Raw genomic sequence first — 19,036 nt, 5'->3', positions numbered from 1 at the left:
CCTGTATCACACAGATGTACTGAAATCCTAGGTATGCCTTAGATGAAGGTAGTTCTAGTCCCACTTGACTACTCGTTATAGAAGAATTCCTGATGTAAGAAAACGTACTTATCTTTTGGAAGTTGTACATCCTGATTGAAATATAAAAGTGGTTTAAAGGTGATTTTAAAAAATTAATTAGAACTGACTTGCTTAGGCCTGAAACGACACAGTTCTTGAACCAAACCTGATCTGCATGCACCAGCATCCCCATAACCGCACACTGTCACTGCTTAATCTCTTCAAAGACTAACAAAGAAAAATGGTTCATATTAAATATTTCTCATTATAATAGACACTATTCTCTTAAAAATATCCCCTAATGTCTTTTAAAAAACCTATTGTGAATTGTTAATGTATTCCATACTGGAAAGGTGCAGGCACGGTCTCCTGCTGTTTCAGAAGTAGAGTCTGAAGTCAGAGTAGAATGTTAGAATAGTTTAGCTTCCTGGTATTAAGTGGTGAAATATTTCTACATATTTGTTAAACAATAAGTGACAAAAAACCCCAAAAACCTATTATAAGTCTATATATAAACACATCTCTCTCTGTATATCTGCATATGTATTATATCTGTCTTTTTCCTTCTCTGACAAGCCTAGCTTTGAATGAAAATTAACTAAAACTGACTGTTGCTCTGAAATCTTGTGGGTTTTGTATGAGTGGTATCCAGAAAACAGGTATAAACTAGATTGATGGCATTTTTCCCTTTCTTCCCATTTTTTACTGGAAAAAAAATCTTCTTTCTGTAAGAACCTCAAATTCCTAGAAATTCCAAATGTATATTGGTGAATATTTAATACCCAATACAGCTCAAACATGTAAAATTCTATTTGTTCCCTTACATGTAAAAAAAAATGAATTCTGTCAAATACATTAGCCAAAATTGATAAAGCCCCCAAAAAACCCCAACACAATTGAGGTTTTCCAATTGTTTTTATTTAGACTGATGGGCTGTAGGCCTTTTATGTATTTTGAAGTTAATATTGCCTGGCAATATAATTAAACATGTCTTTCTTGATTCAATCAGTCTAAATACTAATTTTGATTTAGCCTGAAGGGATTAGTTCAGGAAGAAGTTATGCACCTTTTGCAATATTCGTAGCCTATCTTAGGAAAATGCGGAATGCTGCTCAAACAAGTAGAGTCAAAAAGACTCCTTATCTATTTATATTAACCCTCCAAGCAGCCTCTGGTCGCATCTCCCCACTTAGTGTGGGAATCCACTTTAAATGGGTGATATTTCCATTGTAGTGAAGTGTGAAACACTCGTTTCAAGCCTATGCTAGCTTTTGTGAATAAATGTAAATTCCCTGGAGTAAATTTTCTATGAAACAGTTTTAATTTGCAAAGCTAACAGATTTTGCAAAAAAGGTTTGGTGTCCTGTTTCTTTTACTTACTGATGTATTCACACACAAAGTTATGGATGTTGTATTTATGCACAGCATTTTACAGAGTAACTTTTACAGATCCTTTTGCATGTGTCAATAAATTGTCCACAGTTTTTATATATATATCTTTGTACATGGAGTTGCAGTTTCCTATATGCATATTTGTGAACAGAAAACTGCAAAGTATTGGCCAAGTCCATCCTTTGAAAGAGTTTGCTTTCCAAATGCAACCTGCATGGATCCTGTTCTCATTAGGTAGTAGCAGTTAGATGGCAGCGTTGTAGGTTGGAAGTGATATCCCTAAGCACAGAGGAAAGCAAAAGAGATCAAATCATTCCTTGTCTTACCAGCTTACTGCCTCAAATGCCCTAAATTTAATATATAACATCTCTTGACATCCAAGAGTTTGAATTGGTGCGTGTATAGGGGTCTCTGAGTACAGAGTTATTGAAAGTGGGATTTTTATTTACTGCTCAAAAAAGATAGAGTTCCTATTTCCTCTATATAAGCTTCATGTGTACTCGTGCTTCACAAAGGAAGTCTGATGTGGGCATTCTGGAAGTCCACAGATCATTTCTAAGGGCAAAAGAGGTAATTTATAAATGTGATTATTTCTTGTTTAAAGGTATTTCTTACATAAAACTGAATACTGGCAGTATCCATGCAGTTTAAATTAGAAAATACTTTACTGCTATAATAGTAAAACAAAACCAACAAAACCCTCTTATGTAGGAATCCACATTATGGTATATAACAGCCTTCTGTTACTACCTGAAAGAGTGAATGTGATGTAGAATGCAAGGATAATGACTCTTCTCCAGTGCAGAGCAAATTAAAACTCTCCTTGAAGAAACCAATACCAGTTGCACTGCTATCTGTGCTTCTGTTCTCCAGACAGGCATGAAAAAGGAGCAGATAGCCCAAAGGAAGATGATGTATTGAAATTATCAGATTTCTTAGAAATATAGTAATTTTCCTTTTTTATTACTTGAAATTTTCAACAGGCTTTACGACAGTTTTAATTATTCTATAAAGCAGTATTCAAAATACACATACAGGTCATTGAAAAAATTGTATAACAAAATCAGGGATTTTCATTTTTACAATTTGATTTTGTGCAGTGTCAGATCTTTGAGCATTTAATTCAGTGAAAATGAGAACATTTCCTCATTTTACTGTTATTTACAGTGTTGTATCTCACAGGTTTTTTTCATACATTTTTTGCAGTAGGCAAAGTAGTCAGCACAAATTAGACCTATGCGCTTACGAATAGCTTTTTAAATGGTGTTCAGATGTCTGTGTTTGGGGAATGCACTATATCACAAACTGAAAATCAAGAATGGTTGGTCCCAAGCTGTCTCACAATGTATTTTCATCTTGGCCTGGAAGGAAATGAGATACTACTAATACAAATACACTACTGCTGCTTAGTGTAATTGTTCCTTGGCATTTTTGCTGAGACTCTTAAGCAGTAGTAGAGACAGCTTCTTTAGTGGGAATCCTATTAGGCTCAAAATGACTCAAAATAGAGCTCTGAAAACTGGCAACAATCTTCTTAGTGATATGTGAAGACTTTTATAGGTAGTTATTCTTCCTCTCATTTTTAAATCAAAAGTGGGAAAAATGGATAGAATCTCCAAAATGGAGATCCAAAGCCATGTGCTCCCCTAACTTTGTAATTTGGGTTTATATTTTGATAGAGAATATAGCAGATGCTAGCACCTAAGTTAAGGTCCACTAAAATTAAATGCAAGTCACTAAAATCTGGGAGTTATTGGAAACATGATTTTAGTCTGTAGTCAGCCGTGATTTGTGCCAAGGTAACCAGGATATATTTACCATAAACACTGGAGGTTCTTTTCTTACTTTTCTTCCACTTTCTTATTTTCTTTTTCTTTTTTTTTTTTTTTTTTTAACAGATGTTTAACTTCTTGTATACTTTGGATGCACTGGGTACCCAAAGCTTGAAGGATTTTTTAAAAAGATGCAAAATTTCGTTAAACTTTAATACAAGATAATACATCTGTAATCAGATTGGACTACTAATAGCCTAATAGTACTAATAATACTAATTGTATTTCTTAAAAAAAATAGTTTGATAACATGTAGTAGTCAAAAGTTAGGATGGAGTGTGTATTCCTCATGTTCTGCCTTTCTCTTTTCTCTCCCTTTTGTTACACATGGATGAACAAAAATCACCTGCAGAGCAATTTTGGAGTAACTGTTGATGTCTCTATTTGCATAACATCAAAAATACCTTGAGAAATTCTAAGGCAAAAGACAAAATTCAAAATAGTGTATAATTGAAGTGCCTAGAAATGTTTGTTAGGGCAGAGTATAGTTTGTAAAACATAAGCCTGAAAAGAAACATTTGTTCTAGAAACATTTCCCCCGCCATCCCTGGTCAAGAAAGTAAGTAAGTAAATAAGAAAGTGTGAAGCCTCCATGCATGCAGCTAGCAGTCTAGTTCTGTAGTGCTCATGAAAGCAGCAGGCTCTGCAGCCTGGAGAGCAACTATGAATCCCTTGGGGAGTCCCTGCTGAGTTACGGAGCAGATTGAAGAGGGCTGGAATCAGTGCCAACTGCTTAGCAGCTGTGCATGGGTATGTTCTACTTTATTTCAGAAAAGGTATAAGTAGGACTGGAAGGTGAATTCTCACCTTCCTGCATACTGTGAGATCTTATCCTGCCTAAAAGGACTCCTGTTACAGAGGAGGAGGAAGTCTGGTCCACTATATGCTTTCTCCAGGGCTGGAGATAGTCCCGAGAGTTCCTGCAGTACCAATCTGTGGGAACACAGGAAAAGTTACTGCTAGGCTCATCGTTCCTGCTCCTTGTTTTGAACTTTTTAGGCATGAGCTGCTTACTAGATGAAACAGCAGCCTGCTTGGCTGAGGGTCTGTCTGTCAGTGTTGGACAGACTGTGGCTATGAGTGCTAGTGCAATATCCAGCTCACTTTGCCTCCTAATGATCCTTTTGCCTCAGTGATATCTTGTGGCTGTAACACATTCATCTTTGAAATTTCAAGATATGCATTTTTTTCATCCCAGAAGACTTCTGCTTTGAAAATTTTGTAAGAGAATAGGAAAAGGAAAATCTTAATGATATGGAGCTATAGACATGTTCCCTGAGTATCAATAAATTGAATGAATGTCTTTAAATAAAAATATTATCTGGGGTTATTAATGAGTTGTATCCTGTGTTAAAATGGAATGAAATGAGGGAAGAGATTTACATGGATATACACAAAAAAATTAGCACAGTGTAGGACTCTTCACATTTGGGGACTCTTCAGATTTGGGCAAAACTTTTTACGTCTCGGATAAGAAGGTATTGCTGTCTTTCTTGTCAGGCTTCAATTACTTCTCCACCTTCCAAAGGTTGAACTTCTCTGACTTCAGAAATGATAATTCAGAAGACTGCACCAGATCCACAGAAATTATGTAGAAATTAGCATTACAAGCCTTTTATCAATAGGCTTCAAGGACCATAGGATTAACCTGTCAACATTTGTCATTTTCCTTATTTGTTTTCCATCTGCAACATATTTCTATTCAGTTTTACCAGTTGCTGGCTCTTCTCTCCCCATTTATGTCAATGTTGTACAGAAGCTGTTATCTGGCTCATATTTGCTGACTCTTCCTAAGTGGAAGGAACCTTGGGAAGAAGAATGCAATCCAAAAGAAATGGCTGTCCTAAAAGCAAAGGAGGGAGAGCTTTTGAAGTGTGTTATTTTAAATACTTCACACTTCAATTACTTATTCATGTAAGTAAACACAAATAGATGAGTATTAGCCAGAAAGGGAGGTAGATTTGCTTTGTGGCTAAACTGTTGACCAGATGCCTGGTTCAGAGCTCGTTCTTCACAGAATCAGTGACAGTGCTGTCCAGTCAAATTATTGACTATGGCATGTTTGGTGCCTTGTACAAAGTACTGAATGACATTAGCGCAGGAATATTTTTGGTGTGGCGAGTTAAGTCTATGAAGTGATGCAGGAGATAGGGCTTAGGGTTGGATTCAAGTAAAACAATTGACACTGTACTAAAATTACAGTAACATAGTGCTTTGAAAAGATAATCAGATGGTAATTTACCCCAGTATATGAACAGTGAAAATTAAACGATTGTATGAAGTTTCTTATGGAGTATTTTCTTTACTTATGAAGCCTTTGAAATTCAAAGGGTTTGGATGTTTACTTATGCATTTTCACTGTGTATTATTATAAATCTGTAGGATTTTATGTCACAAAAGTCTGAATTTTGCTCTAAAATAGGGCTAAAGGATGAGGTTAATAAAACTGGCATGTTTGGTAATGTGGAATAGAGTATCAAAGATGAAGGCTGTGGATGCAATTTAATTTAGAGGGAAAAGCCTGTTTTTATTTTGATTACAGTTAATCTCCCAAAAGGTAAGAACAACATGAACAAAAACTTATACTACTGGAAAGTTTCTCAGAAGACAAGTAAGATCATTTATTTTTATCATAAGCCTCATAAGAATCATGGAATGGCTTACTTTGTAATGGACCTTAAAGATCATCTTGTTCCAATCCCTCTGCCATGGGCAGGACATCGTCCACTAGATCAAGTTGCTCAAAGCACTATTCAACCTGGCCTTGAGCACTTCCAGGGATAGGGTATCCACAGCTTCTCTAGGCAGCATGTTCCAGTGGCTGACCATCCTCACAGTAAATAATTTCCTCCTAATATATAATCTAAACCTACTATTATCCCTTTTCCTGTCACCACAGGCCCCTATCAGAAGTCCTCTCCAGCTGTCTTCAAGACCCCCTTTAGGTACAGGAAGGCTGTATAAGGTTTCCCTGGAGCATTCTCTTCTCCAGGCTGAACAACCCCAGCTCTTTCAGCCTGTCTTCACAGGAGAGGTGCTCCAGCCCCCTGATCATCTTTGCGACCTCCTGTGGACTCACTCCAGCAGGTCCATGTCCTTCCTACATTGGGGGCCCTAGAGCTGGATGAAGTTCTCTTTAAAAAACTCCAAAAGATGTACTGCTAAAAAACTATGACAAAATGTAGAAATTGCCATTATTTGTTTTGGAATAAATACCAGACCTCAGGAAAGAAGTTTTTCAGGTATGCTGTAAGTACACAAAAGCACAAAACAAAAAAGCTGTGGTTCTGTGATAGTATGATGTCTTAATGCCAGGGGGGAAAATCCCCAAAATGTGCAAATACTTCAGCCATGTCAGAAAGTGCCATTCTACGGCAACTGAAAATGGCTTGTGGGACTGGAATGTGTAACTGCCTGACAACTCTTGTATCAACAAAGCATTGCCCCTCCATCTTTCAGTAGAGGATAAATACACTGTGCTAGGATACTGAAGTCTGCATTACAAATGGTCATTTACAGGTAAGCGAGAAGGTGAATCTCTGTTTCCACTGCTCCTCATAGTGCATATTCAAATGCTGATGGCTGTGTTCTGCTCCCATCCCCTTTTCTGCATGGTTACATTTCTTGAAAAGACTTGAGGAAGAGGAAGGAGGTGACAGAGTTTTGCTACCATCTGTCTCTTCCTCCAGCACCTGAGAGGTGACTAAGCCTGACAGATTCAGGGTGAAGAGCAAGTTTCACCCTAAAAGATAACAGATTTTCAACAGGTATGGGAGAGACTTCCTTCCCTAAGATGTTGCAGAATGTTTCCTGGGATGGATCTACCTTACCCTATGTACAGAATACGAGCAAGTAACTTTGAGACCTGTTGGATTCTGTCTGCCAGCTGGGGATTATACACCCTCTGACATCACGGACTACATGCACAAGTCAAGGCAGTTGTATGTTTTGTGTGCTTTTGTCATTGCTTTTCCCTAAATGATGATGGAGATATGCTAGAGGAGGGAATCATGGAACTGCCTTGAACGGCTGCACTTCTTTCTGTTAGACATGACCACATATTTTGGCAGGACTTTTGACATCCACTTCTGGAGTTTCCTTGTTTGGATAAAAGGAACATCTTTAAAAACTGAAACAAAACAACCAACAACAACAAAACCAAAGCAAAACTAAAAACTCCATAGATCCTCTGAAAATCATAGTTCTACTAAATTTAGTCTGAAACTAAATTCAGTAGTGACTAAATCATTATATGTGACTGTTGCCTGATTAGATTGGAAGTACAGAGATTTCTAAGCTACAGATGAGGTGTTATGGGAATCAGAAATAATTTATGCATCAGTCTTTCTCTTCCACAAATATTGTCTCTCTTAGTATTTTAACTATCTCCTGCATATCCTTGGGGAACAGTACATGGTAAGTTCTTTGGGAAGGTATTTAAACACTATGACAGTTTCAAGAGCTTTTTATTGTCATTAATCCTAGATCTTGTATAGCTAGTTAAGCCTCACCCAGAAAGCCTCACCCAACAGAGTTTATATGTGTTATTACACTTTGGAATGTTAAGTGTTTTAGATGCAGTCTCTGCTGGGAGCTCTTATATAAAGAACAGGTTTTCTTCCATGGAACAAGCAAGTATTCAAAACACACACCCCCTCCCCCCCCAAAAAATTCTGAAATTACACTGTATTGCTTAACTTTTTAACAGTTTGTGATACAATTTCTTATAAAAAGGAAAAGAAAAACAAATGCTGTCACACTCTGAATTTTGAATAAACAGAAATCAAAGGATTAAGTGTTCTAAGCACTTAAACACTTCATCCAATTAGTTAGTTTCAGTGCGCCTTTTCTACCTCTGAACTGCTTCCAGTAAACTTTGAATGCAGAAAGATAAACCAATTGATAATTTTCTACTACTGTACAGAATATAATGTTGATTTTTTCTACAAAGTAGTTTTAATGTTTAAATATGCATATGATTTCTTTTTCCTTTTTCCTTTTACTATGCTGTATCTTGGGTTTGTTGCAACTTTTTTTTTTACTAGTTCACTGTATTCTATTAGTCTGAAATGGATTCCAAAGACCTTGAAACATCACTTTTGGAACGATCTCGTGTTCCTGGCTGAATGTCTTGAAAGATCACAATGAGATGCAGTGCAGCTAGAGTTAAAAGGTGGTTGCCTGCTCAGATGCCAGCAGGTGAAATCTGATTGATGCATACACAATAGCCAACAAAATGCTCTGTCTGAGGAAATGGAAAGTGGCGAAGGAGAGGGGAGGGGAGGGGGCAGAGCAGAGCAGAGCACAGGCATGAGATTGTAGTTTTTCTGCTTGCTTCACTGTTCTAGTCATTGATAGTAAGGTACACTTCTAGAGATTGAAGTAGAATTTCCATCTGAGATGCCAATACACTATTAAAACTGCATGTTCTAAGGAAAATTATTAACTTTTCAAAAATAAGAATTTTTGCTCAGAAACAAATTTAATTTTTCAAACATTGCTGTTTTCTGAATAAACTGCTTCTTCCATTGGTTATTATTTATTTAACTTTGAAGGCTCAAGTCAAAGTCACGCCAGATATAAAGAAAAATCATGTTTGCTACTCACTACTGCTTTTGAATAAGATGTAGTTAAAAATGCAAATGAAAAGGAATCTGAAGATACTCCTATGATGTACTTCATCTACCCTGTACCTAAGCTAAATCTGCCTGTGGAATAAAATAAAACACAAACAAACAAAAAAAACAAAAACCAAAACAACAACACCAACAAAGCCACAAAAAAACAACAAACAAACAAACCAAAACCAAAAAAACCCCACCAAACAACACTACCAACAACAAAAAAAACCAACCCCCCCCCAAAAAAAAAACCCCAAAACCCCAAAACAAAGCAAAACAAAAATCCAAAGAAACAAACAAAAAAACCCCCTAACAACAACAACAAAAACCCCAACAAAAAACACCGAACTGACATACGGGAATGAATGGCCTACCTACCCTGTGAGACACCTGAATGCTCCCACATTCATAATCCCTCAACCATCTAGGCAGGATCAAATTATCACAATTTTCTACATTTGGGAAAGGACTGTGTACTTACAACACAAGCTACTCCTCACTGATGCAAGTTCTAGTTATGCAAGCACCTAAGCAGGAACTGAATATCTACATGGAAATGTCATCTCCTTTGTAGTTTCTGAGCTGCTGCAAATCTTAACCACTGGAATTAATTTTGTAGAGTACTGAGAACAATGGCACATCACTATTGGAGAGCTGAATTTTGGCCAAACATGTTGTGTAATTCTGAGAACAGTGGAGGAAAATGCCTAAAGCCTGAAGTGTTAAATTCAACATCAACGTCCTACGTGTTATACCTGCTCAGAGGCTCTACTTACAGCTCTAGCTGTAAGTCTGTGTTAAAAAATGCATTGCCATTTTAGCAGGAAATAACCAGTTTATATAGAAAAGAGAAGGAGACACAGAACAATCCTATCTTGTAGGTAATACTAAAGCAATGTTGCTGATAGGAAAAAGTTAGATTTTCTATGGATTTGGCCTGTCTGCATTCCAAATGGGGAGAAAAACATATCCTTGCTAAGCATGTTATCTTCTGGCTAATGCTGAAAATTACTTCAAGGTTGTTAACCTCTTTTTTTTTTCTGAACAAGGAGAGTCATTCTCTCCCTACATGTGAAGCCTTGGTATTTTCTTAGTTCTTAAAAGATCTTACATTTTCCTAAGCCTTCTCAGAGCCCTGGGCTGATGATAGTGTGGACTTGCTGCATTGTGCCTAACAATACTGTTGTGAGTCTCACAAAAGAGTAGGAAGCATACTTCTGTAAGTACTGTTAATTTTTTTTCTGTTTAAACATAGAATTTTTAAATATCTTCAAGTCCACTTAGTTAGGAAGGCACTTTCAAAAGCCTCCCTCCCTGCCTTCCCTACTTACTAATTCATGACTCTGCTGTTGTAAACACAGCTATTACATAGCTATCAGACAACAGTGCTGCACTTCCAACATTGCTTATAGCTATAAATTTGGTGTGAGACTAGACAAGTCTTACCTTTTGTATGCAAACAACACAGAATTCATAATGTAAGTAGTAACAATTGTCAATAAAACATTTCTTGACAATTAACATATAGCTTGGTTTTACCTGGAACCCTCAGGCCCTTCAGAGAGTTGTAAATGCCAGGAAATGTCCTTCTTATTTCTTAGAAGGTAAGCATAATGTGCAACATGAAACTTGTAAACATCTCATTCCTGACAAATTAGATATCATGTTTTGTTCAGCCAAATTGTGTTTCTTGGATCATGTGGCATTTATGGCATATTTTAGACCACACTACTCTATACATACAGGAGCCTCAACCTCTTTAATTACATGCTGCTAAAACCAAGAACTGCACAATGTTTATGTCTTTTCTTAACCATATGTCTGTAAGAAGAAAACCAAAATTCTAGAAGTTCATCTGTCATGCATATTCATAGAGTATTCCTGGGTGTACTTGAATAATCAAGCACTTTTCAATTTAAGCTACTATGCTTCATGTAGCTGTACTTGAAACAGCATTTCTAAAATCTTAACCATAGAGTTTGTTTGTTGTATAATTAACAGGTTTTAAAGAATTATCAAATGAAAGAGGTTATAAATCTCAGCGTGAAAGAGCTGTTAGGATTTCACATGCAGATCTGAGCCACAAACCCCCAATATGCCTTCTCTTCATAGGGCAAAGACTTTGTCAACAATGTCTGACGTAACGCATAAAAGATGGAGAGAAATGTGGCAGTCTTTAGTCCTTGCACATGCTACTTCATCACCATAGTTTTACTGAGGATTTCCATATGATTAATTTGGCTCATCAATGAGGTGCACATTTTCCAGCGATAATCCAAGTATGTAAATACATGTGCCCAGAATGCTATGGGAGCATTTAGAGAGGCTCATGGTGGGAAGTTTAGGGACGTGTGTAATAACAATACATTTTCTTGTGGTTTTGTAAGACTTTTATAAGAGCTGCCACGGACCTTTCACAAGCATCCAACACAAATTTAGCCAGGTTCTTGTTTGATTGCCACAGCTTGCATTTTGACTGTTGGGTTAGCAGATGCTGGAGTTGCAGGTACTAGCCAAAAACTTTTAAGTGAAGGCTTAAAGGTAACTGAGAGAGCTAGCTGTAGGAAGGGGCTTTGCTCCCCTGGCTAAGCACCTGCAGCCTTTACCTCCAGGCAGATGTGGGCAGGAATAATCACAGCACTACAGCATTTCAACTTAGTATCCTGGAAATTCTCTTAGGCTTAGTAGGCAAGCACGTCAAAGAAAGCCTACCAGTACACCACGGCAGGTGGGGGCCCGTCCCTGGATCTGCACACCCTGTGCCTGCATGACTGGCTATGCCTGCCTGCCTTGTGCTTGCCACAGTGTCCCACCCGTGCCAATATACCCTGCTCCTGCTTTAACCATCCAGGCCCGCATGGCCCATAACCACCTGCATACCCTATCCCTGTCTGCGTGCCCCATGCCCCCCTGCGTGCCCCAGCCCCATCTGCCTCAACCTGGAACACCCATCCTTGCCTGCACGCTCTGTCGGCGTGTCCCACTGCTGTCCACACGCCCATCGCTTCCCAATCACCGAATCCTCGACCTCTCTCTCTGTGCTCCCCATCGCTGCCTGCACCTCCTGTCGCTGCCCGTGCCCTCTGTCCTCTCCTGGGAGCCCCGTCCCGAGGCCGCCCATCGCTGCCCGAGCCCCCGTGCGCACCGTCCACCCCTGCCCGCTCCCTCCGAGTCCCGGAGGACCCTTCGGGGCGGTGGCAGGCGGGGGCGGATCGTCGTGGACGGCTCCCCGCCTCCGTCCCCGCCGCCCGGCAGCGGGGGGCCGCGCCCCCGCGCACCTCCCTGCCCTGCGGGGCCCGGAGGCTCCGCGCACCCCGCGCCGCTCGCAGAGGCGCGCAGGGGCGGCCCGAGGCAGGCGGAGCGGCGGCTCCGCTGGACCACGGCGGAGCGCCGCGGGAGCACGATGGCCGCGGGGCAGTGCCGGGGCACTGCCACCTCCCCGCTCGCCCTGGCCATGGGGCTCCTCGCCGTCGCACAGGTAAGGGGGCCCGCGGGTCGCCCGCCTCTCCGGGACGCGGCTTCCCCGCTCCGCTGGGGCGGCGAGAGGTCCGCACCTGTGGCTGCCGCGGTGCTCCCGGGCTGCGGCAGCGCTGCCGCCGTCGGCTCCTCCTCGGCCGGCAGGTAGCTGCCGCGGCTGCCCGCAGCCCGCACGGCGGGCGGGCGGCAGGCTCTGCGGCTGGCTGCTGGGTTTGCCGAGCGGACGTCTCCGTGAGCCTGGCTGGTCTCACAGCTCTCTGGAAGGGAGGATGGAAGGGTCGTTATTATAAAAGTTACGATATTGCTGAGCTTTGCCGAGTGTCGGGCGTGAGGTTCCCAGCCTGCTTCGTTGCGGGGAAATACTCTCCAAGATGCAGAGAAACTTGGAGAGTCCCCGCCTGCGTTTCTCACACGGGTATGTCTTTCTGGAAGTGGAGAGCTGAGCCGGGGCCGTGTCAGTGCGTTTCCCTTGGGTGTAATTTAAATCCTCTAACATGCTTTACAGGTAGTTGGTTTTGCTTAGTCATCAATTTGCTATTGCCCAGCTTTTATTTCAGACTTTAGCCAAATAAAATAATGATAATAATAAAAAGACCTCGCTGAGGATGCACCGGTCACCCCTCTAGAGACAATATATGAACTCACTTTCAGCTTTGTGCCTTAAAGAAAAGAAGGTGTGAACGTGACTCTCTTAAATTGTTTCCATTTGGTTTTGTTCTTAAATTTCAAAGATGAATTTTAAATAAGTAATAGCACAGTTCAGTAATGATGGTATTTTTCTATTTAGGGCAATATTGTAAATCTCTCAAAAAAAACAACAAGCAGCACCTTAATTAAAAAAAAAAGTACAGGGTCACTTGAAATAAACTTAGAAACATGATTCTATGTATATGCATTTTTGGTCTCCTCCTGTGCTTCTGACATGTATTTTCTCCTCCCTTGAACCTCTGTAGTAATTGTACATCCATGAGCAGGTTAGCCTACTCATCTGAGTAAAGTTTTTAGTTTCGGTAGAGAAACTTCTGTGTTTTAGATTGCTTTGCTTTCTGTTATTGCACCATTCTGGATCCCATGCAAAGAAGTTACTAAAGAGTGCAGTGGACTGCCATGAGGGATGAAGTGGGATGCCAGCCTGCACCTGAAGGCATGTGGCCAGGACTGGATCAGGACTATGTCACTGGAAAAGTTGTTGAGAAAAGGTTGCAGGTCACTTTGGCATCACTAATATCCTCAGGACACCCAGACTGGCCCTTGGAGACCAGTTTCTAATGGGATCTGGTGTCTGTTCTGATAAAGGCCACTAGAATTGTAATAGCTCTGATCCTGCAATGGAAACCCCATCTGCCACATCCTTTAATCCTGCCACCAGGTCTGTTCCCAGGACTGAGATCAAGCTGATCTCCCCTGGCCCTCTGCTCTATCCCTGCTTATCCTGGCCCTGTGCACCTGCTTTCCCTTTTCCTTGCAAGCAGTTCTGCTTTGTGGGGAACTAAAATATCTGCTTATTTATTTTTTACATGCAAATATAGACTATTCATGCCTACATTCGAAAATTGTGGAGTGAGAGAGATGCAGTACAGTGGCTTGGGAGCTGAAAAAGGCAGTTTAGTTTCCCTTAGCTTTTATGTTAGATACTTACAAGAATTTCATTTTACAGTTACTGAGGTAGTGTTACTCTTGAAATAGCAGTTTGGCGCTGCCTTCTGCCTCTAGTCTCAAATTTACACACAGATAGTGTGAATGAAATCAGTTGTCCTCATGGACAGCATTTCCTAGGGCCAAGAACATAATCAGCTTGGGAAACCTCCTGTTGTTTTTCTTGCATTTGTAATATGAGATAGTGGAATAAGTGGGGATTAAAGTTACACTTTACTGAGCAGTAACAGGTTATATGTATGTATCACAAAGAAGATATATATATATATATAAATATATGTAAACAAACTGCAATTCTGTAATGCTGCATTTATTAACCTAAAGTTTAGATTAAATTAAAGTGAAAAAATATTCTTCTCATTTACTAAGTATGACTATATTTTTAGGCTTTGGATGATATTTCTGTGCTGTATTATCATAGAATGGTTTGGATTGGAAGGGACCTTAAATATCATCTGGTTCCAAATTTCCTGACATGGGTGGAGACACCTTCCATCAGGCTAGGTTGCTCAAAGCCCTGTCCAGCCTGACTCCGAACATTGCCAGGTATGGGACAAAAGAGCATGCTAAATCCTATTTTTTTTTTTTTTTTTTAGAATAAATAAACTGAGTCTCCAAATCATGTGTTGTTGTTAATACTATTTTAAATAGTTATTACTGTTTTAAAACTAAGCCAAATTGGGTCTTTTCACTAGTGATAAATGGGATCTAATAATAATTGAAGGTCTGAACTATTTTTTGAGCTGTATTTTGGAATTAAGTACAAGTTTTCTTGGGTTGACCTGTAGTCCTACTGCATTTTCAGTTCAGTGTTTCTGTGGAATTTCAATTTCCTCTTAATTTTTTCCATCATTTTTAATGGATACCACAATTTTATTTTATTTATTTATAATTTTGTTCTCCTTTGGGTCTATAAACTAATATATTGGGTTTTAGTGGAACTTCTCTTACTAGAGTGATTCTTCTTGCAGGAATTTTACAAATTCAAAAAATACGAGAGTGATTATAGTGGATACCTCAACAGAAGAATGTAAACCAGCTTCTTAAGTTGCATTATAGATAATAGTTATTGTAGTAGATGCAGTTTTTAGCTCTGCTTAAAACTTCATGCATGAGCTTCATGGATAAGTGCAGGCATTTTCACATATGTTTTATGGGCTGACGGGACATGAGCAGGTTTAGATCTGGAAGGGGTGTAAGCAAATGTTGGCCATTGGTAAACAGATTTTGCATGGTGGTCATTGTATTCTTAGACTATCTGAGCCTCATATTTGCTATATGCTGTTCTATTTTGTATTTAAATTGTTGTGCTTGCTTCAGTTTACCCTTTTTATGTCCACAACACAGGGTGGAAGGAAGTGAAGTGGTGGTGTTTTGTGTATCAGGAAATAGTCATATAGAGAAGAGAGCATCTTTTTAAAACACTTGCATGTAGTGACATAATAATAAATTATATTAAGCACCTACTTTTATCCATCCCCAGCAAAATACTTACCAAGTGAAAATCCACTGAGTTTTGTTCTGTTGTCCAGAGAAGACTATAACTTCCTCTTCTATAGACTGAAGTTGAAAATAAAGCCAGTCAAAGATACTGAAAATACAAATACATTCCCTACATTTGAAAAACTGACCATATTATAGTGAGAAGGTCAGTATGCTTCAATCAGGAGTTATTTCAGATAAGACTGCAGGAAAAATACGAGATAAGGACAAAATATTAGGATACTTATGTGGTCAATTAGTCAGCCAGTACTGAAATATCATCACGCCCCTACTTGCTTCATGTAGAATTGTCTTGAAAGCAGTTTTACCCATTGAAACAGTTTTGTAGTGTGTTTTTTATAAATCTTGAAAGCATTGTGATCAAAATTATATTGATGAACCTAATAATGACTGGCAGTGTTAAGTTTGAGCAAACTCAAAAGCAGTTTCATCTTGTTGAGGAAGGTTTAAATAAACGTCTGCTACTTTAATGACTGGAGTTTTCTTTTGAGCTTTGTAATAGATCAAATGGGTTCTTGGTTATATTGTCCGCACAAGTCAAAAAGTCACAGGAAGGTATATTTTTTTTACATCATCATGTGACACATTGAAGTTCCTTTGTTTTACCCTCCTCTTCTAATTATAATCACAGAATCATAGGCTGGATAAGGTTGGCGGAGACCTCTAGACATCATCCTGTCCAATCCTCCCAGTCAAACAGGGTCCCATAGAGCCTGTTGCCCAGGATCATTTCCAGGCAGCTTTTGACTGTCTTCCAGGAAGGGGACTCCACCACCTCTCTGGGAAACCTGTTCCATGGTTCACCCTCAGAGTGTCCTGATGGCCAGAGGGAACCTCCCGTGTTGCAGTCTGCAACCATTGCCTCTTACTCTGTTGCTACGCACCACTGAAAAGAGCCTGTCTGTCTTCTTTGCACCTTCCCTTCAGTTCCTTTTATACATTAATGAAAACTCCCCAAGCCTGCTTTTCTCCAGGCTGCACAGTCCCTCTCAGTCTGTCAGTCCAGTCCCCCCATCACTGTTGTGGCCATTTGTTGGACTCCTCTAGTATGTCCATCTCTCTGTTGTGCTGTGTCCCAAGACAGCTGGAGAGCCTAGAACTGGACGCAAGTCTCCAGGCATGGCCTCATCAGTGCTGAGTTGAAGGGAAGGATCGAACTGCTGATAGTCATTTGATCAGTGCAGCCCAGGATAACATTTGCCTTCTCTACTACAAGGGAACATTGCTGGCTCGTGGTCAGTTTTGTGTCTACCAGCTCTGACTCTGTCCAATCTTTTCCTGCAGAGCTGCTCTTTACTTACAAGTTTGGTGAAGAGAGGACTTTGGGCTAGCTTTTTACCATGGTGGGCTAACTTCAACCTGTTGTACACCTGGCTTCAACCAAATGTTTTTAGGAAAGTTTAATGAAAAACTGTAGCACCATTTCTGAGAATTCAGGTGTATGGGAGAATGTTGGGGTCCCTCCCCTGCCATGGAGCCCTGGGAGAGGGGCCCTGGGGGGGAGACACGGGGTTTCCCTGCCCCTGGTCACCTTTGTTTCCCATTGCTTGGTTTGTGTTCCCCGGTGTGGCCAAGGACCCTCGGGCCCCGTGACTGCAGAGTTCCTGAGGAGAGCCCTGGCCATGCGGCTGCAGAAATAAACATCTCTCTGAAACAGCTATCAAGAATCTGTCTGTCCTATATATTTCCTTTCCACGGGACTCCTGGTTTGGTATATGCATGTTGCAGTATCCCCGCTGCAACAGGAGAAAATTTAATTTAAAGCAGTTCTTATGACCTTTCTTTCATGAAAACGTTAAGTCCCCTTAGTTTCTTTGTGAGGAAGGGTTAAATATATAGCAAGAGAAAGGCCTTGCACTGGCGATGTCGATTGCTAAAATTATGGAAGTGAGAATAAGTTTTCTTAAGTTACAGGTCTCTGAGCATTTGTAGCCTGCAGCTCACTAGAGATTTAAGCCGTCAGCATTTTCACACGTTTTCATAGGCCATATGTGAATATGTGCATATGTCAGGGAAAGAAGCAGTACTTCCTCTTCTCCTGTTGCATTAAAGTCAGATTATTCACACATGCTATTACGTCTGGGTCCTACAGCAGTCATGTTTTCATCTTGACATGTACAAAGGTAGGGTGAATGAAGGGTTTGTGAATTCTAACTGCAGATTAAGAAGGAGGTACAACAGGTTCAGAGATAAGCAGAGGAGATGGGAATATTTTAGCACTGGTTTGATTGTACAGTTTCTGACAAGACCTCTGAAAATATTAGTGGTTGCTCTCGTGTATGACCCCAATAAACCCCTCTTCTGCAATTGCTTTTGCCTCCTGAAGATGAAGGGAAATGAGGAAATCCAACTATATTTCTGTGGCGTCTATCTGATTTGAAATTTTATCTCTTTCCTCATTTAATTATGAATGCCAAATTTCACAGGCTTAAAAATACTGCCCTTTTCACGAACATTTCCTGCAATGATTGGGTTGATAATGCAATCATTCAATTACAAAGTAAAGACAAGGAATATTCTGTGATCAATTATGAGTGCTAGCAGAATTGTTCGATTAATATATTCCTCAAAAAGTGGAGGTATAATTTTTGATGATCTGGATTAGATTGCTAGTATCATGTTCTACTTTCATATCATCATAACTTGCTTCTCTTAGAAGAGAAACATAAAATGCATCTCTGTTCTTGGGGTAGAAGTTCACATTGGGTGCACAAAGGGAACACTACTAGAGCTTTATGGGAACATCAGAGGATGTAAATTATTGCTGCTATTTTTTTCCAAGGATTAAGGAATTCTGTGTGGCTATCAGATAGGCCTGTGTTTTGTATCAGGATTTTTGAAAGTCTTGGTTAGAAAATGTATGTTTTCCTTTGGCTTTTCTAAGACTTTCACTTAACATGCAAAAGAAAACAAAGTCATTTTTCATTGCAATCCAGACTTCAGTAATTTTACTTTTCAATGTCCTTTCTTTTTGTTTGTTTGTTTGTGGGTTTTTTTGGGGGGTGGGGTATTTTTTGTTTCATTGTTCTGTTTTTGTTTTTGTTTTGTTTATTTCATAAAAAAACACAATAAAATCTGCCTTGCCTGTGATCTAGAAGATTATGAAATGTGATGAAGTCTTCTATTGGGGTGATGTATGGTGAATAGACTAGGAAGTCATTAGCTGGATTTTGCACCACAGCGTTCCTTGTATGCTTCTGCTCCTGTATTTTAAATCATCCTGTAATAGCTCAAGTACATGTGTACATGTTGCCATTGTGCATCTTAAGGCACTTTGCACTCTGAAACTGCAGTTCTGTCCCAGCTGCAAGCAAGATGTTTCTGTTACAGTAAGCAATGTAATAGCAATGTAAGATGTAGTTTACAAGACTTGGTGAATAATGCCATGTGCATCTGAGTCATGGCCCTATTAAATTTAATTAAACTCTTTACACCCTTTTCAGTCTTAAGGGTATATTTTTTATGCCATTTGAGAGAAATGTGCAGTCAGCATAA

The 19,036-nt window shown here is 39.8% G+C and overlaps 1 protein-coding gene across 2 annotated transcripts in view; it reads left to right on the top strand.

Moving 5' to 3' along the window:
* Window positions 1-12,271: 12,271 nt before the first annotated feature.
* Window positions 12,272-19,036, top strand: part of ADAMTSL1 (ADAMTS like 1) — a 415,079-nt gene continuing 408,314 nt past the window's right edge. For both annotated transcript variants that reach the window (XM_039567703.1, XM_039567702.1), the window contains exon 1: window positions 12,272-12,383. In XM_039567703.1, the coding sequence (XP_039423637.1) occupies window positions 12,309-12,383 (75 nt within the window). In that variant the 5' untranslated portion in view covers window positions 12,272-12,308. The remainder of the gene's footprint in view (window positions 12,384-19,036) is intronic.

Source organism: Corvus cornix, chromosome Z (assembly GCF_000738735.6).
Source record: "Corvus cornix cornix isolate S_Up_H32 chromosome Z, ASM73873v5, whole genome shotgun sequence".
NCBI classification, from domain to species: Eukaryota; Metazoa; Chordata; class Aves; order Passeriformes; family Corvidae; genus Corvus; species Corvus cornix.
Note: the sequence above shows the minus strand (reverse complement) of the source record. Positions and strands in the feature narration are given on the sequence as shown.